Raw genomic sequence first — 25294 nt, forward strand, 5'->3', positions numbered from 1 at the left:
GCTGGTGGCAGTAGCCCTGAGCCCCCGTGTGATCACTCTCTCTTCTGGTGGGAGAATCCACAATCCCACCCAGTACCAAGGAGTGGCTGGCTCAGTCCCAGAAGGGAGCTCCCACCCATCAAGCACAACGGCTGGTGCCACCTAGGAGCAGAGGGCAGCTGAGATCACAGTTTGGGCAAACAAGCTCCCAGCTGCCGTGAGCACCCATAGTACCACTATGGCCCAGAAGCAGAAAGCACAACCCCCGGCGTCTGTGGGAGCAGGTGGCAGTGACCCTGAGCCCCCCATGTGACTAGTTTCCCATTCGGTGGGAGACCTCATTGGGCCACTGTGATCCCAAGGAGTGACCCAGGCTTGGCCAGGCACAGCTGACAGGGATCGCAGCAGTGGGCTCAGATTACACAGCTCCTGCCCCCCCCACCAAGTGGCAGCAGGCAGAACCTGCATCCAGAAACTATCACTATGCAGCGGCACAAATCCACTCCATTGAATGGTATAAAGAAATTTATTAATACTCCAGACCAGAAGGAAAAAGACAAACACCCAGAAACCAATCCTGAAGGCATGGGAATCTACGATCTAAATGACAAAGAATTCAAGACAACCATCATAAGAAAACTCAGTGAGATACAAGAGAATTCTGAAAGACAGTTCAATGAAATCAGGAACCAAATTACTGAACAGAGGGAATTCTTCACAAAAGAGATCGAAACTATAAAGAAAAACCAAACAGAATTGTTAGGGATGAAAAACACAATGGATGAGATAAAGAAAAATCTGGAGTCCTTAAACAACAGGGCTGATAATATGGAGGATAGAATTAGCAATCTGGATGATAGGAACACAGAAATGCTTCAGATGGAGGAGGAGAGAGAACTTAGACTAAAAAGAAATGAAGAAATTCTCCAAGAAATATCTGACTCAATTAGGAAATGCAACATAAGGATTATAGGTATTCCAGAGGGAGAAGAGAGAAAAAAAGGAGCAGAGAGCTTGTTCAAAGAACTAATAACTGAGAACTTCCCAAATCTGGAGACAGAGCTGGAATTACATGTAAAAGAAGCCAACAGGACTCCTAATTACATCAATGTAAAAAGACCTTCTCCAAGATATATATTAGTAAAGCTGGCAAAAGTCAACAATAAAGAAAAAATATTAAGGGCAGCAAGGCAGAAGAGAATAACCTATAAAGGAAGCCCTATCAGGCTTTCAGCAGATTTTTCAGCAGAAACCTTACAGGCTAGGAGAGAGTGGAATGGTATATTTAAAATTTTGAAAGACAAAAACTTTCAGCCAAGAATACTATATCCAGCAAAAATATCCTTCAGATATGATGGAGAAATAAAAACTTTCCCAGATAAACAAAAGCTGAGAGTTCATTGCCATAAGACCCCCCCCCACAAGATTTGATCAAGAAAGCCCTCATACCTGAAAAAAAAAGAAAGAAAGGTTTTACAAAGCCTTGAGCAAGGAGATAAATAGGCAGACAAAATCAGAAATTGCAACTCTCTATCAGAACAGATTAGCAAACACTTACTTATAACTCTAAAATTAAAGGAAAAGAAAACATGAAAAATAAATACTATCACTTCATTTTAACCACAAATTCACAAGACATAATGGAATAAGTTGTGACAACAACAACTTACAAGGGGAAGAGGACAGGGATGAAACCTGCTTAGACTAAGAGAACAAGAGGCTATCAGGGCATGGACTATCTCATCTATGAGATCTTTTATACAAACCACACGGTAATCACTAAACAAAAAATGAGAACAAAGACACAAAGGATAAATAAAGAGAAAACTGAGAAAACCATCAGAGAGAGCCACCAAACTGAATTAGCAGTCTAAAATACATGGGAAGAGAAACAAAGGAAATACATAACAACTGAAAAACAAGAGATAAAATGGCAGCATTAAGCTCTCATATATCAATAATCACTCTAAATGTAAATGGATTGAATTCCCCAATCAAAAGACACAGAGTGGCTGGATGGATTAAAAAACATGACCCAACATGTGCTGCCTCCAGGAAACACATCTCAGCTCTAAAGAAAAACACAGGCTCAGAGTGAAGAGATGCAATACGATACTCCAAGCTAATGGCAAACAAAAGAAAGCAGGTGTTGCCATACTTATATCAGACAAAGTAAACTTCCAGATAAAAAAGGTAATGAGAGACAAAGAGGGGCAATATATAATGATAAAAGGGACACTCTGCCAATAAGACATAACACTTAAAAATAGATATGCACCCAACACAGGAGCACCAAAGTACATAAAGCAACTATTAACAAACCTAAAAGGAGATATCAACAATACAATGATAGTAGGGGACCTTAACACCTCACTTACATAAATAGATAGATCATCCAGACAGAAAGTCAATAAGGAAATAGTGGACTTAAATGAAAAACTAGACCAGATGGACTTAATAGATATATATAGAGCACTCCATCCAAAAAGAACAGATTACACATTCTTCTCAAGCACGCATAGAACATTCTCAAGGATAGACTGTATGTTGGGAAACAAGGAAAACCTCTATAAATTTAAGAAGATTGAAATAATGACAAGTATCTTTTCCAATAATAATCCTATGAAACTAGAAATCAACTACAAGCAAAAAGCTGTGAAAATGACAAAGATGTGGAGACTAAACAACATGCTACTGAACAACAAATGGATTGCTGAAGAAATTAAAGGAGAAATCAAAGAATATCTGGCAACAAATGAAAATGAAAATACTCCTTACCAACTCATATGGGATGCAGCAAAAGTGGTCCTGAGAGGGGAATTCATAGCAATACAGGCCCACATTAACAAACAAGAAAAGTCCCAAATCAGCAATCTTAAACTACACCTAACAGAATTAGAAAAAGAAGAAGAAACAAAGCCCAAAGTCAGCAGAAAGAGGGAAATAATAAAAATTAGAGCAGAAATAAACTAAATTGAAACCAAAAAAACAGTAGAAAGGATCAATGAAACAAAAAGCTGGTACTTTGAGAAGATAAACAAAATTGACAAACCCTTAGCCATACTCACCAAGAAAGAAGGCTCAAATAAATACAATTAGAAATGAAAGAGGAGAAATCACAATGAATACCACAGAAATACAAAGGATTATAAGAGAATACTATGAAAAACTATATGCCAACAAATTGGACAATCTAGAAGAAATAGATAAATTCTTAGACTCATACAACCTTCCAAAACTTAATCAACAAGAAATAGAGAACCTGAATAGACCAATCACAAGTAAAGAGATTGAAACAGTAATCAAAAACCTCCCCAAAAATAAAAGTCCAGAATCAGATGGCTTCTCTGGAGAATTTTACCAAACATTCAAAGAAGATTTAATACCTATCCTTCTCAAACTATTCCAAACAATAGAGGAAGATGGAACACTTCCTGACACATTCTATGAGGCCAACATCACCCTGATACCAAAGCCAGACAAGTACAATACAAAGAAGGAAAATTACAGGCCAATATCGATGATGAACATAGATGCAAAAATCCTTAACAAAACATTGGCAAACCGAATACAGCAATACATTAGAAAGATCATACACCATGATCAGGTGGGATTTATACCAGGGACACAGGGATGGTTCAACATCTGCAAATCAATCAATGTGATACACCACATTAACAAAATGAGGAGTAAAAACCACATGATCATCTCAATAGATGCAGAGAAAGCATTGGACAAGATCCAACATCCATTTATGATAAAAACTCTCATAAAATGGGTATAGAAGGAAAGTACCTCAACATGATAAAGGCCATATATGACAAACCCACAGCCAACACCATACTCAATGGGGAAAATCTGAAAGTCATCCCTCTGAGAACAGGAACAAGACAATGGTGCTCACTCTTGCCACTGTTATTCAACATAGTGTTGGAAGTTCTGGCCAGAGCAATTAGGCAAGAAAAAGGAATAAGAGGAATCCAAATAGGCAATGAAGAAGTGAAACTCTCACTGTTTGCAGATGACATGATTTTATATATAGAAAATGCTAAAGAATCCATCAGAAAACTATTAGAAATAATCAACAACTACAGCAAAGTTGCAGGGTACAAAATCAGCTTACAAAAATCAGTTGCATTTCTGTACTCTGACTGCGAACTAACAGACAGAGAACTCAAGAATACAATCCCATTTACAATCACAACAAAAAGAATAAAATATCTAGGAATAAATTTAACCAAGGAGGTGAAAGACGTATACAATGAAAACTACAAGACATTATTGAAAGAAATGGATGATGACATAAAGAAAGGGAAAGATATCCCATGCACATGGATTGGAAGAATAAACATAGTTAAAATGTCCATACTACCTAAAGTAATCTACAGATTCAATACAATCCCAATCAGAATCCCAATGACATTCTTCATGGAAATAGAACAAAGAATCCTAAAATTCATGTGGGGCAACAAAAGACCCCGAATACCTTAAGCAATCCTGAGAAAAAAGAACAAAGCTGGAGGGATCACAATCCCTGACTTCAAAACATACTACAAAGCGATAGTAATCAAAACAGCATGATACTGGCACAAAAACAGACACGTAGATCAATGGAATGGAATTGGAACCCCAGAAATAAAACCTCACATCTACGGGCGACTAGTCTTCGATGAAAGAGCAAAGAACATACAATGGAGAAAGGAAAGTCTTTTCAATAAATGGTGCTGTGAAAACTGGACAGCCACATGCAAAAGAATGAAAGTAGACCATCTGCTTTCACCATACACAAAAATTAACTCAAAATGGATCAGAGATCTGAAAGTGAGACCTGAAACTATAAAACTCCTGGAAGAAAATGTAGGCAGTACACTCTTTGACATTGGTCATAAAGGGATCTTCTTGAATTCCATGTCTACTTGGACAAGAGAAATAAAAGAAAAAATAAACAAATGGGACTTCAGACCCATTTGTTCAGACCAAAAAAAAGAGCTTCTGCAAGGCAAATGAAACCAGGATCAAAATGAAAAGAACCCACCAGCTGGGAGACAATATTTGCAAACCATATATCTGACAAGGGGTTAATCTCCGTAATATATAAAGAACTCACACAACTGAGCAACAAAAAAAACAAATAACCCAATCAAAATATGGGCAGAGGATATGAACAGACATTTTTCCAAGGAAGATATACAGATGGCCAATAGGCGTATGAAAAGATGTTTAACATCACTAATCATCAGGGAAATGCAAATCAAAACTACACTAAGATATCACCTTACACCCGTGAGAATGGCTATAATCACCAAGACAAAATATAACAAACCTTGGAGAGAACGTGGAGAAAAGGGAACCCTCATTCACTGCTGGTGGGAATGCAAACTGGTGCAGCCTCTATGGAAAACAGTATGGAGATATCTCAAAAAATTAAAAATAGAAATACCTTATGATCCAGCTATCCCACTTCTGGGTATTCATCCACAGAACTTGAAATCAACAATCCAAAGAGGCTTATGCACCCCTGTGTTCATTGCAGCATTATTCACTATAGCCAAGACATGGAAGCAACCCAAATGTCCATCAACAGATGATTGGATAAAGAAGTTGTGGTATATATATATACAATGGAATACTACTCAGCCATAAAAAAGGACAAAATCGTCCCATTTGCAACAACATGGATGGACCTGGAGGGTATTATGTTAAGTGAAATAAGCCAGACAGAGAAAGACAAACACTATGACCTCTCTCTAATATGTGGAATATAAACTAACACATGGACAGAGAGAACAGTTTGGTGGTTACCAGGGGGAAGGGAGTTGGGGGGTGGGCACAAGGGGTGAAGGGGCGCATTTATATGGTGACTGACAAATAATAATGTACGACTGGAATCTCACAATGTTATAAACTATTATGACATCAATAAAAAAAGTTAAAAAAATACATATAGATATATCTATCTATATGTATATATATCTTTGCAGTTTGAAATTGGCATTATTGCGTGGTAGGTACTTCTCCTGGGTCTGTTCCTAGACAAGTTACCTAACGTCTTTGGTGCTTTTTAACTTTCCACATTTGTAAAATGAAGGAGTTGGACAAAATAGTTGTTTTCCTCCTATGGTACGTTGCAGTATTCCTAGAAGTCGCTGAGCACCCAGAATGATAGCTGGTGAAGGCCGATTGACAAAATAGGGGCAGCTCTAGCTCCTCCCTCCTACTTCAACCAGAGTAATTTTGTTTTGTTTTATTTGTTAGTACTCCCAAGTAAGTTTTCTAATTCCGATGCCTTTTCACCTATTTATCAATAGCCGGGCTCACTGGATTCTTTTTTTGACTTGGTAGTGTGTTACAGCTTATACAAACCACACAGTCCTTGGAATAATCAATAGTTCCTTTGGATTCTACAGTAAGTATAAAATGTGAAGTATTAATCATGTGTTTATGCCTGGTTTCTACATGTGAGGTGGTTAAGCCTATTCTTAATTTTGTCTCTTTGTCAGCTTCAAAGCAGGAAATTATACCATTGCCCAAAATGTCTGGTATTCTGTTGATTTTGTTTAGAAGGTGTAAATCTAGTAAAGCATGAACAGAGAGCTGTTACCAAATTGATGGCTGTATTTATCTGTGTAGATTTTATTTCCACAGCTGTCAGTTGAGATGGTTGCTCCCTGTACAAAGTGGTTCTAAAGTCATGCACGTGCTTGGAATTTTAATCTTACCAGATTTTTTAGCACTTCCTACTTTGACTTTCAAAGTGTATGGAATATAATGTGTGCCATTCTAAAGGGTGATATTTTGGCTTTTGTATCTTTTAGGATAACATGTTGTGAATGAAATGATGTTTTAAGTGAAGCTCCTGGGAAAGTTTTTGCCAACAATCATTTTGACAACCCATTGCTCTATTATAATAAGAAGGCAGAATAAATAAATTAAGCTAGGTGGTCAGGATCCTGTTAGGATGAAAGCAACTATAATTTCCTTTATAATGATGAAAAGTAAACAAAAACCCTGCACAAATAGTTTTAATCAATGTTTAAAGACTAGTCTCCCAGGCTGTTGCTTGTTTGACAGATAGTCTTGGGTGGGGGTAGAAATGGAGTGGAAAACAAATAATTACTGTAGAGATAATAGAAATTATTGGGCAAGTGGAATAAAAAATTGTTCCAAACACTTATCAGGCCAATTTGGCTCATAGTCAACATGGGTTACCTCTCTCAGCTCTGGATTATATTATATGCATTAGTTTAGCAGTTTTGTTTTTTAAGATGATTGCATCAAAAACTGTTACATCTAAGAGAAGTCATCTGATACAGAAATCCCCAGTATATGGCATGTGTGCTGCCATTTTAATTCTCCCTATCCCCCTCTGACAGTGACCAACGTTATTAATTGATCATGGTTCTTTTTTCCACTGAACCTAGATTTAGCCTCAGAACCTTTCTCACATCAGAAGTACAGTCTCTTCTAATTAATGAATCATAGTTGTTTGAAACCTATTTGCCATGCTTGATTGGTTCTAAATTTCCTGATGGAAGAAGATAAATAAGGTAGTTGACTATAACTTGTCCAAATCACTTAGCTGTCTAGTAACTGAGGCAGAATTAAAACAGAGCTTACGTGGTTCTCAGTTCAGTATTCTTTCCATTACCCTATACAAACAAAAGGATTTTGAGATCTAGGGAGGAAAAGTGCTTTATGTGTCTAAGTTATAGTTTTGTCTTATATTTCTAATAACATTATGCCATGTATTCCATCTAGGAGCTTCTATTAATGGAAGATTACTTCTAGTATATAGTAATTTTATTTTTCATGATTTGATCCACAATATAATTATATTCTTAAAATGATACACAGACACACGCACACACACACTCACACACTTACACACAGGGTCATTTAAGAGAATGTTTTTTAGGAAGAAGGTAGTATAATATTCCATTTGTGTTTTGAGAGAAGATAAAGTAATGACACTATTGGCAACTACCATGACCATTTTTCATTTAGGCTAATTATCCCAAGAAAAGGATTCCTACATTGTATTTATTTATTTTTTGGCTTTAATAATTTAAAAATGAATATTTATACCTATGGAAATTTGATAATTTTAATTAAAAGATTCAAAACTGAGTTCAAATAGAAGAAAACAATTTTAAACTAAAACAATTTTTAAACTTTTTAAACTCTCAAACTTAAAAAAATTAACCACCTGCTCAGAGTATTATGAATAAATTCTCCAAATTTGCCACTTGGAAATTAGGTTTAGGTAACTCTCTCAGCCATTTTGTGTTCAATGTTGTTTTCGCTTTATAAACAGTGAAACTGATAATCTAATTGAGTTGTTATTTTTGGGAGAGGAGAAAGTACAATACACAGATTCATGAATTTGTGATGGCTCATTTTGGTTTCTCATTGAATCAGTCTTTGAGACATTTCCTGTATCTTGAATCTTCCCTCTGCTTCCTCTGGTAATAGAAAGGGTACTTTATTTAGGAAAATGTGAAGGAAAATAGTGTTGGTTAGTAAGCATGCTCAGAAAAGAGATTTTAAAATCTTACTTTAGGAGCAATGGCACCATGCTCATAAACTTCAAGTTTTCTTTGTTCTTTTTCTCCTTTTCCTTCTCTGTGAAACTCTAGGAATAACAAGAGGCATGTCCAAAATTCCCTCTAGTAAGGGACCTAGATAAGGGTCACAATATATAAGTATATTTCATACATTCTTTATCACTAAGTATTTCCAAATAAACTTTGAGGTTAACAGTCCTTGATTTTACAGGAAGAAAAAGGACCCAAGTTGTTCTTTCCACACACTTCAGCAAACAAATACCTCTTAAATGCAAATAAAGAAATTGGACTAAATCTGCCAATTATCTCACCATTAGAAAACATGTATTGAGAGCTCATTAGGTGCAAACTGTTAAACTCAGACCTTGTCTTTAGAGGCTTCCTATCTGTTTGGGATATACCTCAATTTATTGGATAATTAAGTAGAAATTAAATGGCTATTAATTTTAGACACACAAAAGTCATTTTCATTTTTGTAAAATGGAAGAAATAATATTAATCCACCTGACCAATAAATGTTGAGGATAAGTTATGAATAGGATGCTTTGTGAAGGTAAAGTGATATTAGAAATCATAATAAAGGTTCATTTTTATTTGCCTGCATCTATGTCCCTTTTACTGAAGAAAATTGCCTTGATATTTTTGCTAATAAAGTAAACATTTTATTTTTTAATTGTTAAAGCACAGAAATTGATAAAATAGAATTAAATTTGATAGATTCTTTAGAAAAATAATCATCAGGATTATAGTTAGTAGAATTGCTTTGAATATATTTAAGCAGCTTAGATTAAGATTCTATTACATGAGTGGTAATGTACATGAAATTATCTTAAAAGTGATGGTGCACTATGTAGAATGCCACAATTTTATAAAATAGTTCTATGTTGATGTTAAAATGTGACCAGATATGCTTATCTAGACATGAGCACACATCTGACATAAATTGACTTGATGGTTCTCCAGGACTGGAATTCCAGTTCCTACACCTACTCCCGCTCATCCACCCACATCTATTGGACAAGTGCCTGGTTAAACAGATGGGCCTTGAGCTATGCTCTCAAAACAGGCAACCTCCACCTTTATTGAGCAAAACATTGGGTGAAAGTAGGCTATATCTTTTATTGTGCTTCTGGGTATGATAATTTGAGTGAAAAGCTACTATTTATTATTGTTTGTTTTTAGAAACACCTGTTTTTTATGAATGAACATGTGAAAATTGGAGGATAACAGATGGGGTTTCAGGGATCTGGAAAATCTATAGATAGGGAACTAGTTCTCAGTCAAATATAAAAATAAAAAATCAGCAGGCATGTGAAATACCATGCAGTTTTATAAATGCATGTAGCTAAGATTTTAGAAAATATTTGGATTAGCCAAGAGACAGGGGTTGATCATGAAATTTACCCCATCCACTAAGGGATATGGAACCAAAATAGAATTCGCAACATCTTTCCTTGTGCCCCTTCAACAAGTTACTGCTTCAGCAGTTACAAAGGTTGATTTGAGGTAGGACATTAAGTCCTGGCTACCATCTATGTAACATACACTTTTTCACTGTGAAGTCAGAGGGATTTGGGAACCTGAGGTGATAGGATAGCAGAAGACTCGATGATATCAGAAGTGAGTTTTGTTTATGGTTGAATAATGGCATTGCTATTTAGTCCGTGTTTGTGACCAAAGCACTGAGTGGAAGGCAAGAGCAACAATTATATGTCCCTGTACTTGGAAGAGAAAATCATGTGGAACAAGATTTGATGCTCTAATATTGACATATTGAGAAAACCTTCAAAGGCGTTTTCTCTCCATGAATTTTCATGAAATTCTCTGTAGCGTTGCAATAATTAGCAAGCCATCATGTATTTAAACTCATGGAACTATGGATATGGGCATTTGTTCTTAAAATGATCCATTATTTATTGATGGAATCATTAACACTCTGGTATTTGCTTCTCTTAATTATGGCAATGCATGGTCTGTGGACAGCACACTAAAATTCAAGTTAAAGACTCCTACTCTTCTTTCCTAAATGATTTCTTTAATCTTTTGGTAGCTCATGTTTCTCCACAAAGAGAGAGACCTTGGTTATCACATACTTTCTTTATATTGCTACAGAATTTCTTTTTTGATAGCATGAGATAATGCCTATGATACATAAGAACTCTATGGAATAAAGCTCAGTGCAGTATATGTTAACTTCTGTTTTCTGGCTATTATAATGACTAGATAAACATAGGCATAATGCTTCAGCAGAATCTGCAATGGAACTTTCTGAAAATTTTACCTCTTGAAAGAACTCCAAATGGAATTATCTTATATTTTGCTTACTATTTGGCTTCTGTAAATATGTGTGCTAAAATAATGAATAACTGGGTAAGAAATGGCACAGCATTGTTTTACAAAGATGCTTAAAATTTATTTCTTTCCCTCAGATAAAAAGTTAATGCTAAAGGTAATAAATCTGTTACTATTTAAGAGATCTTACTGAAAGTGTCTTGAGATAGCTTTATTTGATGGTGTTTAATTTAATTAAAATTATCCTTATAATTTCATGCTACATTGTCCTTTGAAATCATTGAAATTGCCTAAATAACATTGTTCTGTCTCTACTTGATAAAATGGAGAACCCCGAAGATTAATTTAGATACAGAATGGAAAATAAAAGGATTGCAATATGTACTTAATTTTATTACAAGGAAGTATGTTATAAAAACTATCATTTGAAGAGAAAAAAGAGATAAAAATAGTGAAATATTTTAATCTTCATACCATCATAAAAGAGTAATAAAGACTGTCTTTATATGAAAATACGCATTTTGTGTGTGTGTGTTTATAAGAGACATGATCATTACCAGCTTTTTCTTAAACTATCTGGCATATGACATTTTTTATATATTTTTTTAATGTCTTTTATTTTGTTTTGTTTTCTTTTAAACAGCAAATGCCAGTCTTCTTGGAGGAGGAGGTGGTAAGTCCTGAACATCACTTAACTTAAAATACATTTTTTATTACAACAACCACAAGATGTCAAGTAAGTGCTGTGATACTTGAAAGAAAATTAATTTAGCTGTAATCATCAACCACAAAAATGCTAATGTTCTAGAAAATAATTTAGAATAGAAATACCTTGGGTTTGCCTAAATGTTATTTTAACTGATTTCAAAGTCTGTGGAATACTATTTTTTTTCTCTTCAAGCTTTGTATTTCTACCTTTGGTATAAGCTGTAACAGCTATAAGCTACTGAGACGAGCACACGTATAGCAGATGACAGAGTCTTTTTAATATGAATTCTAAAACAATACATTTGGAAACTTGTGGTTTTTGTTTTTGTTCATCATAGTGACTTAAAAAAATTACGATGTTGTAGCCTGAGAGCTTAATATAACAGCCACTTACTGTGAAAAATAAAAAAGAAATTAATATTGGCACTTTGCTTTTTCTTTCAGCCTATTTAGAGGAGAAAGAGAAAGAGAGAAAGTGAGATGAGGAAGAGAGAGATTCCTGTACTGGGAATTTTTTTTTTTATACTAAAATCTTGTAACTATTTATTATTTTTATTTCTAGGTTGAAAGATGAAAGCTTTCCTAGCCCCAGTCCATAGGGGAGGAAAAAAGTATACTATAGAATAGGGTCCTTTTCGTTTAAGACCGAGAGGGACATAAGTGGGTTTGTTTTCTCTCTCACTCTCTCTCCCTCTCCCTCTCGCTCTTGCTCCCTCTATCATGTACATGGTTGAAGTAAATGTGGTTCTACAGAGCTTTAGACTTTCAAATAATTCCCTGGCCTTCATCAAGAGGTTTCAGTGTAAATTTTATTTGGAAATTAAACTTTTAACAGTTGTTCCTATGTAAGAATCAATAGATTTTTTAAAACAGAATCTTGGAAATAGGAATAATAGAAAACAGCTTAAACTAGAAAATGCTCTTCATATTATCACATGTCAATGCACCTTATATGGCAGAGTATTTCTTTTCTTCTTCCCTAAATTACTTTAGAAAATATAGATCTACAGGATTTCTCATTGTACTTTTTTTTTGTAGTTTTGGGGTATTAGAAGGGAATATTTTCCTTAAGAGTTGGATTCTCAGTAAATTTTTATCTGTAGGTCTCTTGTAATATGTTAAGAAACGTTGTTAAAATAAATAGTCCATAGTGCTGATTTTCTTACAAGACATATTTTTAAAAATTTGACTATTACTGTTAAATGAGATAAAGGAGAGTTAAAGTTGAGTCTACGTAAATAAATTCATCAAGTTAAAACAACAGACAAATTAGCTAGACAGTTAATTTATTGTTCTTATCTATTTTTAAAAACTGATTTGAGGGCCAGCCCCGTGGCTTAGCGGTTAAGTGTGCGCGCTCCGCTGCTGGCGGCCCGGGTTTGGATCCCAGGCGTGCACGACGCACTGCTTCTCCGGCCATGCTGAGACCGCATCCCACATACAGCAACTAGAAGGATGTGTAGCTATGACGTACAACTATCTACTGGGGCTTTGGGGGGAAAAATAAATAAAATTAAAAAAAAATAAATAAAAACTGATTTGTATATTAGTTAAAATCATTTCGCTGCCCATAAAAGAAAACCTCAAAATAATAGTGGCTTAAAGGAGATAGAAATGCATTTGGCTTGTGTAAAAGTAGTCTAGATGTGGACTAGAATGGTTGTGTGGTAATTCCTTAGTGTCATTAAGCACTCAAGCTCTTACTTTTCTCCTCTTCCTTCTTAGTGCATGGAACTCAGGGTCAATGATAGCTACTGGAGCTCTAGCTATCATAAATATAGGAGTCAGGAGGAGTAAGAAAGGCAAAAAATGAAAAAGGCGGCCCCAGAAAGATGTGTCAGTTTTCTTTAAGCAGCTTTCCCTGAAGTCCCACGTTATGCTTGAACTTGGTGGAATATTCATTCATGGATACATGTAGTTTTTATTTTTTAAATAATTTTATTGAGGTCACATTGGTTTACAACATTGTATAAATTTCAGGTGTACATCATTATATTTCAGCTTCTTTATCGACTGCCTCATGTTCACCACCAAAAGTCTAGTTTCCACCTGTCACTGTACATATGTACCCCTTTACCCCTTTTGTCTTCCCCCCCACCCCTTGCCCTTTGGTAACCACCATTCTATTCTCCTTATCTTTGTTTATTCCAGGAAGCAATGTGCTCATCAAAAACAGTATTCTACTTTCTAAAGAGGAAGGAGACAGTGGAGGTTTTGTGGACAATGAGTAGTCCCTGCCATAGTAGGAAGGCAGGCTACTGTTCAGGAAGCCTTGTCAAGCTGCTTTGTTTCAATATGTGTATACATACACTAGTATGTATAGAATTAACTCTAGTGACTTGACCTGTATTTCCTTATGGTGCCTCCAACCTGTGTGAGAATATACATTATGAATATTTAGCAATGGCAAGACATTCAGGAATAGGCAATCTCAGTTTTCTGTTTCCCTGAAGTATATACTTTACTGTCTTCCTCTAGACAGTTGATTTTGCTAAATGCAGTTATTTGCCATAATTTCTAATTTCTGAATTCTAAAATTAGCAACTAAGCATCATCAAGCAGATAAATTACAAGTATTTAAGGTGACTGTAATTCCTTTCATTAAAATAGGTCATTGACAGGTTTAAATTCATTTTTGCACTTCTAGAGATGTCAAGATTGCTCTAAAGTACATGTCTGATTTTTGGAAAGCTGCATTTAAAAATTAAATTTAAGGAATATTTTTAGCCTTGTCTGAACTGATTTTTGGCCTTCGGCTCCAGTGACAAATCTTTTTAATCCTCTCAGTGATATTTGTAAAGTAACACCTAATAATCATCCAATAAGGAGCAATTGAACTGATGTAATTCTCTTGGATTTAATCAAAGATTCCTTTTATTGACTTGAATTAATATCCCTTCAGAAGCCTCTAATGGGAATAATTCTTTGAATGACTAAATTTAATCAAGAATATTTGACACCGCATAAAAAATAATAATGGTACCTTAAGTACCATTTTTTCAGGTCCTCAGGAGGGCTTTCCTCAAATTCTATGTAATAGTACTTGAAATTTAGACAAAATCAGTGTATACAAAATTGCATTGTTCATAAAATCTTAGCATTTTATTGTTCTTTTTTGAGTGCTTATAACCAAGAAGAGAGGTTTCCTAAAAGGATATTTTTAAAAATGGTCACAATCATCCTCTCAGTTCTGATTTTAAAGTGAGAGAATCATTTCACATTGGTGTGAATTTTCATCTTTGGGCCAGAGTTCACTCTTTCTAGGAACTTAGTGTCACTGTCTACAGTTCATTGTAATGAACATAGGTGATGGGGTCATGACTACCTAGTCATTTCAATTGAACTCCTTGGTAAAATGGATCATCTCTGTCTATATTTATGAGATGTGTTAAAGGCAGAGACATATACTAATTTCTTAAGTAAGTGTGTGGCTGGTCTATAGTGACTGGATTCTACCTTTCAGGAAGACTTTACATTACCTCTGTAATGGTATAATGTCAAAAAAACCTTAGAATTTCTCTTAATATTTTATATGATTTCCATCATTGCTACCAATACTACTCTGTATAGGTGTATAGGATACTGATATATAAAACAAGTAAATTTTATTTTCTCGTTTAGTCTTGTTATTGGTCAGGATAGGCTATAATATGCTGTGGTAACAAATACCCTAAAAATCTTAGTGGCTTAATAAAACAAGGTTTATTTCTTGCTTACATCATAGTTTGAGTAGGATTGGTCGCTCTCCTATAGGCGGTGGCACAGAGACCCAGGCTGTTTCCATATCTTGTAGCTACACTATGTGATATGTGGCTGCTAAAGATGTCACAGAACAGGAAGAGAGAGCTGGAGAATCTTGTGGGATATATTTATAGCCCAATTTGGGAGTGGCTTACATCACTTCTGCTCGTATTTCATTGATCAGAATTCAGGCAAGTGATCCCCAACTTACCTACAAGGAAGGCTGGGAAGAATGGAGTCTTCCAGAGTTCCCAGGAAGAGGGAAGAGGAAATGGTATGGTAAATACATAGCACTGTCTTTGCCACAGTGCTCAAATGAGATCAGTGTTATTTATTATTATTATTATTATCATCATCATCATCATCATTATTATTCTTTTTATGGTTATTATTATTTTAATGGTTGAGGGAAATGAGACAGATTTGGTGACTTCTTCAAGGTTATGCAGTTTATAAAGGGCAAAGATTGAATGAAAAGACAGGATTCTTAACTCTCACTCTAGGGCTCTTTGCCTTTGCTCTGTGGTTTTTAATATATCTTCGCTCTTCAGATTTGCTTTTTCTGTGCACAGGTAGGTAACTCTGTTTACACCAGGAAAAATGAATGAGAGGACAGGAAAACATGCAGCTGAGATATGGATGATGCTTTCCTTGCTTTATTTTTACAAGTCTCAAGCTAAATCGATAATTTGAAAGTACATACAGTGGCACTGTCTTACGGTACGTTTGGATTGCTACCCAGATCCATACCTTTTTTGAGGTTCAGTCTTAGACCACATTTCGTTTTAAATACATGTTCACCCATCTGTAATAAGAATATTTTACATGCACAGAGTTCTTTGATGTTGTCCTTTTGGAATATATAATAAAAAAAATCTTTGCAGCCAGCCTTAAATTATGTCAAGAAACAGAATTAGAAAGAAATATAAAAATTAAAGAGCTAATTCCTTTCAGATGGTTACATAGTAGACCAGAACAAAATTTACAGTCTCTTACTTTAGATAATGTCTTTTCCCTTTTGTTGTCACAATACTTAACATAAGACCAGAACCTGCTGATAGAACCAAACAGGACATTGTTTATGGGATTTGCTTCCTCTTCTAGTCTGTCAAAACTCCTGAGTGCTGAAGCCTGAGGCATAATGTTAGACATTTAAAGTGACATTTCCTGACAGAGTGGCAATTTAAGGTTGGCTTTTTATACACATAACTTTATAGGACTCGGGTTTTAATCATATACATATATATGTGGGTGTATATATATATGTTTGTGTCCGATACCTTATCCTTGAGGTGATTCTGTGGCAGGTTAACTTTAAAAACTCTAAGTGTAAGCAAATACCACTAAATAAACACTCAGCCCCAGATGGAATGTGTGAGAAAGCCATTTTTCTAGAATAAAGAACATAGCATATATTATGGCCTTCCCCACCTCCAAAGGCTTCTTGCTCTCCTTGTGCCCCTTAAAGTGGACCCAAAGATTAACAAAGTTCAGTGAACTGGGGTTAGTAACTGCTCCTCTGAACTATCATTTCTTGTTTGGACTGTTCTACTTGCAGAGAGAATTCCTAATGCTTTTTTATTATTAATATCCATTTACATATTAAGGCAGTTGGTGTGAGGTGTCGAAATGCATGCTTCAAAAGTAGTGACATCGTAAAACTATTTGATGTCATACAATACATACCATCAGTGTATCTCCACCCACCCATCATCTGTTTCTACACACAAACACACATATGTACACATGTTCATTCATTCATTCATTCAACAAATACTAATTTGGTAACTACTGTGTGTCAGTATTGATTATTGATTTGGCAATAAACACAGCCCTTTCCCTGTGACCAATCACGATTCCTGTTCGGCTGAATTATCTGAGCAATTATAATTCCCCATGTTTTTTCAGGTGTTCAAGGATTTTCCTTGCATGGATCTTTTCAATTAAAATGATACTTTAACCACAATAGAATGGGTGTCAGGCATCAGATTCCTTCTTCAAAAAGCAAAACAGATATCCTGAAAAGTCCTCTTTTCACAAAAAATCTGAGTTGCTGCCAAGGATTCCTCACATAAAAAGTAACGTGTTTAAAGGGCTTTTCGAGTGTGTTTAACCAGTATGTTTTCATAAATTACTTCTTAAACATTCACAAGCAGAGCGGAATGGCCTCTCACCCTCCCCCCATACACAGAGTGGTTTTCCCCTGGCATGTATCACTCCATTGCTCAAAATCCCTACAGTGATTCTGTTTTTCACTCTTGTTAGCCCTTGAGACCTGGCGAGGCCTTGGGCATGCTGGGAGGAATCTAGGATAATGGTTAGCAGTGAGGGACCAAGGCCAGTTAAAGCAGGTAGGGTATTGGGGCTTGAGCAGTGAAGGACCAAGGCATGTTAAAGCAAGTAGGGTTTTGGGGGTTGTCCCTTGAGAGTCAATCAAGCGTGTCTGGCAGTGAGTTAGCCAGCTAGCCTAAGCTCGGCAGGTGGAGGGGTCCAATTCATGGGCCTGGAGAGTAGCAATAGCCTCTCAGTCCTGAAAGAGAGAGCAGCATGGCGAGAGAAACTCAAGAGGCCTGGCCTTGGCCAGATTAGGGACCCAGTCTTAGGAGCAGAGCTATAGAAAGGGATGTGATGCTAAACCATAGAAAATAAGGCTTAAATCTTGACTGCCCCAGGTGGGATTGATCCTGGGCATTGCAGGTGGTTAAGCCTGTGAGAGGAGATTGGGAGGTCCAGATATGAGGAAGGAGAAGGGAAAGAGAATGCAGGGATCAGGAGCCAGGCCAGGTCTGATAACATTCAGTTACATACTGAACCAACCTACCTTTGTCCTCTCCTTCCTTCCCTCCCTTTTTTTCTTTCCTTCCTTCCTTTTTCTCTTTCTCCGTCAACAGCATGTATTGATTACCTCTGTATATTAGTCTTGACATTGAGGTAGCAAAGATTCTTATAACTAGGTGCAGTCAGAGGTATAAGTATTTATTTACACAGTAATATCTTAAGAACTAGAAAAGTTCTTAATACAGGAGAAATGAAGCAGAGAAGATGAAGTCAACATCTTGGAGTGGTCAGGGAAGGCCTCCAGAAGAGGTGACACTGGAGCAATCTCAGAGAATGAGTAGCTTTTCCCAGGAGAGGAAGGAAATGACCCACTCAGTTGTATTTCCTACTGTTTGATATAGATAACTTATAGATGCATTGCTTTGCTTCAGTCATCCTCCTCACTGTTCTGCAGTCATATTATCCAGACCTTGGTTAAACAGTTTCCTCTCACCGTCCAGGCATGCCACTTAAAATGGAGTGAACAGTGTTAGAACTGAAGAAGGGAACTCTGGTGCTAGTGGTGTTGGCAGCAAACCTCCATCAGAGCAACTGGGCAAGCTGGTGGTCATCATCAACGCAAGATCCTTCCTGCCTTGCCTTCTCCTCTGATTACCAAAACTATAACATAAACTATATACTGTAGGTGCCTTTGTGGTAGTGCAGATGGTGATGGGGCATTGGACATCAGGGGCTATGGGGCTTGTTCTCAATTGGGGATAAGAAATAAGACTGCATAAAGTAGGAGGTGAAAGCTTAGATCCTCACCTAAAGCCAAGATCCTCAAATTGTTACACTCTCAGTGGAAGGGTGGACTTGAAAAAAATTGCCTACTGGCTCAAGAAAACTACAAGGAAGACTCCCCTAAAAATTAAGTATCCTGAGCCTGCAACTTCTTTATATCTGAGAATCCCAAACACAAGAAATGAACACAAAAATTGGTCCTAGGGGCTACTATCAGAGGCAGATTTAAAATCACTCTGGAGGTAAGTGCCAAACACCCAGGGCACAGGGTATTCCCACAAAAGAAAAAAGCCCTGCCAAGATGATCTCATTATTAGAAATTACAAAAAACATGAGGAAATTTACAGTGAGGAATCCTAATAAACACTACCTCAGCCAGGTAATCAATGTTGCAACCAGCAATGATAAATCATGTTGATAGGATGTACCTTTGATGTGATGTAATGAAAATGCCACATTACTTATGTTATTTTCCTCTCAAAAACCTATAACTCCAATCTAACCATGAGTAAATATCAGATAAATTCCAATAGAGGGGCATCCTACAAAATACTTGATCAGTATATCTCGAAACTATCAAGGTCATCAAAAACTAGGGAAGTCTGAGAAACTCTTACAACCATGAAGAGCCTAAGCAGACATGTCAATTAATTGTAATGTAGTATCCTGGATGGTATCTTGGAACAGAAGACGTGGTAAAACTAAAGAAATATAAATAAACTATGGAATTTAGTTAATAATAATATGTCAATATTCGTTCATTAATGGTAACAAATGTACCATACTCATTTAAGATGTTAATAATAGAGGAAACTGGGTTGAAGTACATGGGAACTCTCTGTACTATCTTCTCAATTTTTCCATAAGTCTAAAACTCTTCTAAAAGATAGTCTCTTATAACAAAAAATGAGGAATAAGTCCAAAATGCACACCAAATATGCAAGAGTCACAATGGACATCAGGATTAGACTCCCAAGAACCTAAGGTAGCTAGATAGCACCCTAAAAGAGAATAGAAAATACCAATAAATATGTTTAATGTGATTAAAGATATAAAAATGAGATTCCAAACCCTAAGAAAATGATAAAATACCATGGTCAAAAAGGCAAATGTGAAAATTCTAATAATAGATTTTATAACATCATATTAGATAAAACTGAAGAGAGAATTAGTGACCCAGAAGACAGCACTGTAGGAAATTACCCAGAATGCATCACAGAGATATAAATAGATGGTAAATATGAAAGAGAGGGATAGAGACAAGGCAGATAGAGGGATAACATTCAACATATATACAGTGGGAATTCCAGAAAGTAAAGGATTGAAAGAAAGGCAACATTTGAAGAGATAATAGCTGATAATTTTTCACAATTGCCAATGAAATAAATTATTCCATAGAATTTACATACTGATTTTTAGTGAGGAAAAATTAAATTAAGTAAAGACATAGACACATTGTAGTGAAGCTATAGAACATAAAATAGAAAGATAAAAACTTAAAAGACACCAGAAAGAAGGTATTTCCTACAAAGAAACAATTATTACGCTGACAGCTAAATCATCAGCAAGAATAGATACTAAAAGGCAATAAAGTAATGTCTGAGGAAAATCAAGGTCAACCTGGAATTCTTTACCCACAAAAACTATCATTCAATAGTAAGGCAAAAATAAAGACCTTTTCAGATAAATATTGAAAAATAAATTGATCATAGACCCTTCCTGAAAGAACTACCGAAATATAAACTTGAGTAAGAGGGACCTTGAACCCACCTCCTACCCCCAAAAAAAGATTGGTATATCAAGTCTGTTATATTATTATTTTAAAAAGTTTTTAGTGTAGAAAATTTTAAACATGTACAAATGTAGATAGAATAATATAATAAATCCAATTTTCTCATCATGCAGCTTCAACAGTTTTTAACTCATAGCCAATCTTGTGTCCTCTACACCTCCATCTAGTCAAACATCTAGATTATTTTGAAGCAAATGCAAGAATCATATTATTCTATCTGTAAATATTTTGATATGCACCTATAAAAGGTAGAGAGTGTATTTTTCTATTTTTTTATTTTAACATCATAAAAGTATCATTCTTAAAAAGATCTTTAATATTGTCAAATGTTCATTCAATGTTCATATTATTCCTATTTATTATGTTATTTTTACAGTGTTTGCTTGAATTGGGATACCAATAAGATTTATAGACTGTTTGGTTGGTATGTCTTTATGTCTCTTTTAATGTATGGATTTCTCCTCCATATATGATCTTAATATGTATCTCTAAAAGATAATCTTTCTGTGTGTTTATGCTTTCCAGTGGATACTTATTTATATTCATTTGTTTCCACTTTGTTTTTGATTTGAGGATATTGCATTTTAAAATGTAGTTTCATAATTGGTAAATATTATTTTAGATTACTTTTATATTTTTGTTTTATAGTTAACTTTTTGGAAAAAATGTAAAGCTTGTCAGTCTGTCAAGCGTGTTTAGATAGGTAAAGCATGATCAAAGATAGAAATAAATCATTGCAAAATAAAAAAGAAAAAAAAATGAGAGCTCTCTTTTCAGAAGTGGAAATTCTTTGGTAATAATTCTGTACTTTTATAAGCTTTCCCACTGTGTTTGGCTAGCTAAATGGGACCTAAGTGCTTAGAAGCACAAATTCATATCTAAAAACAAATAATTTAGAGTTGGGAAGTACTTTACACAGCTTCCAGGATATGTCTGTATCTACCTAATTATGTAGTAGCCGTAGTATAATGCTTGTATAGCTTATCTACTTGTGTTAAAGGTAAAATCTTTTCAAAACTATACAAAGGAAAAGTTTATTGAGCTCCTGTTTTAAATATTTATCCCTTATACCCAAGGAGGCTCTAAATGTGATCTGTAAGTACACGGTAGGAAATAAAGGTCCAGGGAAAATGCTACAGGTCAAGGCTCTTGTTTTCTAAGTCACTAGATTATATCCCTTCAGTTTGTGGGGGAGAATGGTTTTCTTTACTATATCTGTTGTGGCTCCAGTAGTACAAGTTGGGGCAATTTCTTTGAAAGCCACTTTTATAATCTTTTCAACTTTGGCACTATTAAGAATCCTGTTCCATTCTTTGGAGCTGCCTTCAGTTACCCCAAAACTGGAGATATGCAGTGGGGTGTAGAGAGGAATGAACCTGGCCAGTTCTGAATGGCAACAAGTCCAAGGAGATCCCAGGAGTCCAGTCACAAACATTGTGGACCCATGGTCCACTCAGAAAGTCCTTTTGCTTTACCTGATTACTTATTGCTGCAGCTCTGTCTTTGGCCAAAAGTCATTAATTGCTTTTTTTCTTTTTATGAGTTAGGACAAATTCTTTATTTTGTGTCCTAGTTTTCTCCTCTGAAAAGATGGTTATAATGATAACGTAACTACTTTACAGAGGTGGAATGACTAATTGTTCACCGTAAAGTGCTTTTCAAATCCAAAGTGTTACATAAATGGTTATTACTGTAGTTGTCATTATTATTATCATTACAGTCTAAAACTGAAAGATGAAAGGTGCTGAATAATTGTAATATGTGGTGATGTTACTTCCAAATAAAGAGGAATAACCTGAATTGTTGGATAACAGAAATCCAAATATCTGTGTGTGGTAGAGGAGAGTTTCTTTTGTGGGAAGGTAATATAGATAATTATGCTTTAATTAACCCCAAATAAGCCCAAGGATTTTACATATAAGTATAGATAAAAGATTATTCTAACAGTAGTTCGTTTTATCCGGTGTAGTGGTGGTTGTAAGGCACTTTTCTTTAAAGCATTTAAATGCCCAGAGTCAGAAATTATTATACCCTAGATTATGAGGTATTCCAGCTTCATATAACTTTACAAGGCCAGGAGAAGGTGAGCTAAACACATCCTTCAGGGCAGGATATGTGCTGAGGCTGTCTCTCAAAGCACGGGAAGAAGAAAAGGAAACAGCAGCATTTTCCTATTCAGGCAATTACTTGCCACTGGGGAGAAGCAAGGGATCCCACAAAAGAGAACTGGGAACCCATATAATGTGTATGTCCAGCAGGCAGCCAGGCCTGGAAGTGGAAGGAGGGAAGGAGGAACCCAGCAGAAGCTTGTTTGGCATACAAGGGGTAGAGGGTGGTGAGTGTGCTGTAACTTGCAGGACAGCAGAGAAGACCTGGTATCCTTACGGGGGCCCTTGGTCCTGGATCTGAATGAGAGCAGTGGAGACTCTGGCACAATCTGGAGCTCGAGGGCCAGCACTGGGGTTGGTATCTAGGTTCCAGGTCTGAAAAGGTGATGCAAGTCAAGCTTTAGCTCAGAGAAGGTTGAAGCTGCTTAAATATCTGAATCTCCAAAACTGGCTTTGGGAGCACTGCTGAACAGAACTTATGTGTGGGGAGTGTCAATGGACACAACTATGAACAACTGAGAGGAAGAAGCAAGAGGACTGTGAAATGCTCAATATTGGAGCATTCTCTAGGAGATAATAAGCAAGAGGTAATATGTCAGGAGCTTATAACTGAAACACCTCCTCTGGTTCTCCTACAGGGTTATTTCTGACAAAAAATCAAGGCATTTCTCAGAAACAGCTGCAAGGGCCACAAAGCCTTCTGCTTAGCTAAATATCCCCCAGTGTCTGCAGCTTCCTGGAGGTTGAGCATACCCAAGGCTTCAGACTCACAAGTATGGTATACATATATGAAGTCCATGCTGCAGGGTCAGCTTTGCAGGACATAGACCACAAAGACATTTATAGATGGTCGGTTCAACTTATGATTTTTAGACTTTATGATGATGTAAAAGTGATATGCATTCAGTAGAAACCATACTTTGCATTTTGAATTTTAACCTTTTCGCGGGCTAGCACTATGTAGTGTGATACTCTCATTGTCGCTGACTGTCCAATCATTGGCTGACAACTAAGTTCAATGAAACATGGGCAACCCTTAGCGAGCCAGAATTAAAAATAAAAACAGGAATTTAAAAACCTAAGCAGAGATATCTCAGACTGTTCCTGATGGGAAAGATATATTTCACAGATTTAGCCCAGGTAAGTGGGCTTACAAGCAAACAAAAAAAGCAAACAAAACAAACAAGCAAACAAAAAAACTTTCCAACAATAACACAACAACCACCTTCAGAGAGATAATAATCAGATTCCAGAGTTGCTACAATATATTATCAAAAATGTTCAGTTTTCAAAAAAAAGAAAGAAACTTGCAAAAAAACAGGAACCTGTGACTGATACCCAAGAAGGAAAAAAAGCAGTCAAAAAGTAGAATGGTGGTTGCCAGGGGCCAGGGGAATGGGGAGTTATTGTTTAATGAGTACAAAGTTTCAGTTTTGGAAGAAAAAAAATCTAAAGATTGATAGTGGTGATGATTGCCTAACAATATGAATGCACTTGATGACACTGAACTGTGTACTTACAAACAGTTAAAATGGTAAATTGTATTTAGCTACATTTTACCACAAAAAAAAAAGCAGTTAAGAGAAACTGTGACTGAGTGTCCCCAGATGTTCAATTTAGCAGACAAAGAGTTCAGAACAGCTATTATAAATATATTCAAGGAACTAAAGGGATCATGTTTAAATAATTAAAGGAAAGTACAACAATAATGAATCAACAAGTAGAGATTCTCAATAATGAGAGAGAAATTATAGCATTCTGGATTTAAAGAGTGCAGTAACATGAAAAGCATTGAGAGGGACTAATAGCAGACTGAAGATGTCAGAAGAAAGAATCAGTGAACCTGAAGATAGATCAGTTGAAATTATCTAATCTGAAGAAGAGAAAGAAAAAAGATTGAAGAAAAATGAACAGAGCCTCACAGAGCTGTGGGAGAAGAGCAAGTATACCAGCATATGTGTAATGAGAGTCCCAGAAAGAGAATAGAAAAAGAGAAAGAATAAATATTTGAAGAAATAATGGCCAAAAACTCAAATTTGATGAGAAACATTAATCTAGGAAAACACATCTAGGAACTCCAAGAATCATTAATAAGATAAGTACAAAGAGATCCATGCAACAGAAAATCTGTTGAAAGACAAAGAGAAAATTAGGAAAGCAGCAAGAGAAAAATAAGTCATCGTGTACAAGGGACCATCAATATGATTAATGGTAACTTGCCTTCTGATACAATGGAGGGCAGAAGGTAATGGAATAACATATTCAAAATGCCAAAAGAAAAACAAAACCAGAAAACCCCTTCCAGCCAAGGATGCCATACCTACCAAAACTCCTTAAAATATGAAGGTGAAATAAAGGCGTTCCCAGATAAACAAAGACTCCAGAACTTTCTTATAAGAAATACTTATAAGAAACAATAAAGTCCTTCAGGCTGAAGGAAAACTACACCAAATGGTAATGTGAAACCACAAAAAAATGAAAAACACTAGAAATGATAAATACATGAGTTAATATAAAAGATTCTATAAATATATTTTTTCTCATTTCCT

General features: G+C 35.8%; 1 protein-coding gene across 1 annotated transcript in view; it reads left to right on the forward strand.

Annotated features, from left to right (window-relative positions):
• The window catches only part of LOC106802359 (uncharacterized), a 662512-nt gene that overhangs the window by 473314 nt on the left and 163904 nt on the right, over positions 1-25294 (forward strand). The window contains exon 5 of the mRNA XM_087444925.1: positions 11479-11508. Within this exon, the coding sequence (XP_087301051.1) occupies positions 11479-11508 (30 nt within the window). The remainder of the gene's footprint in view (positions 1-11478; positions 11509-25294) is intronic.

The sequence above is a fragment of the Ceratotherium simum genome, chromosome 21 (assembly GCF_057802395.1).
Source record: "Ceratotherium simum simum isolate JZ-2026a chromosome 21, ASM5780239v1, whole genome shotgun sequence".
In the NCBI taxonomy this organism is placed as follows: domain Eukaryota; kingdom Metazoa; phylum Chordata; class Mammalia; order Perissodactyla; family Rhinocerotidae; genus Ceratotherium; species Ceratotherium simum.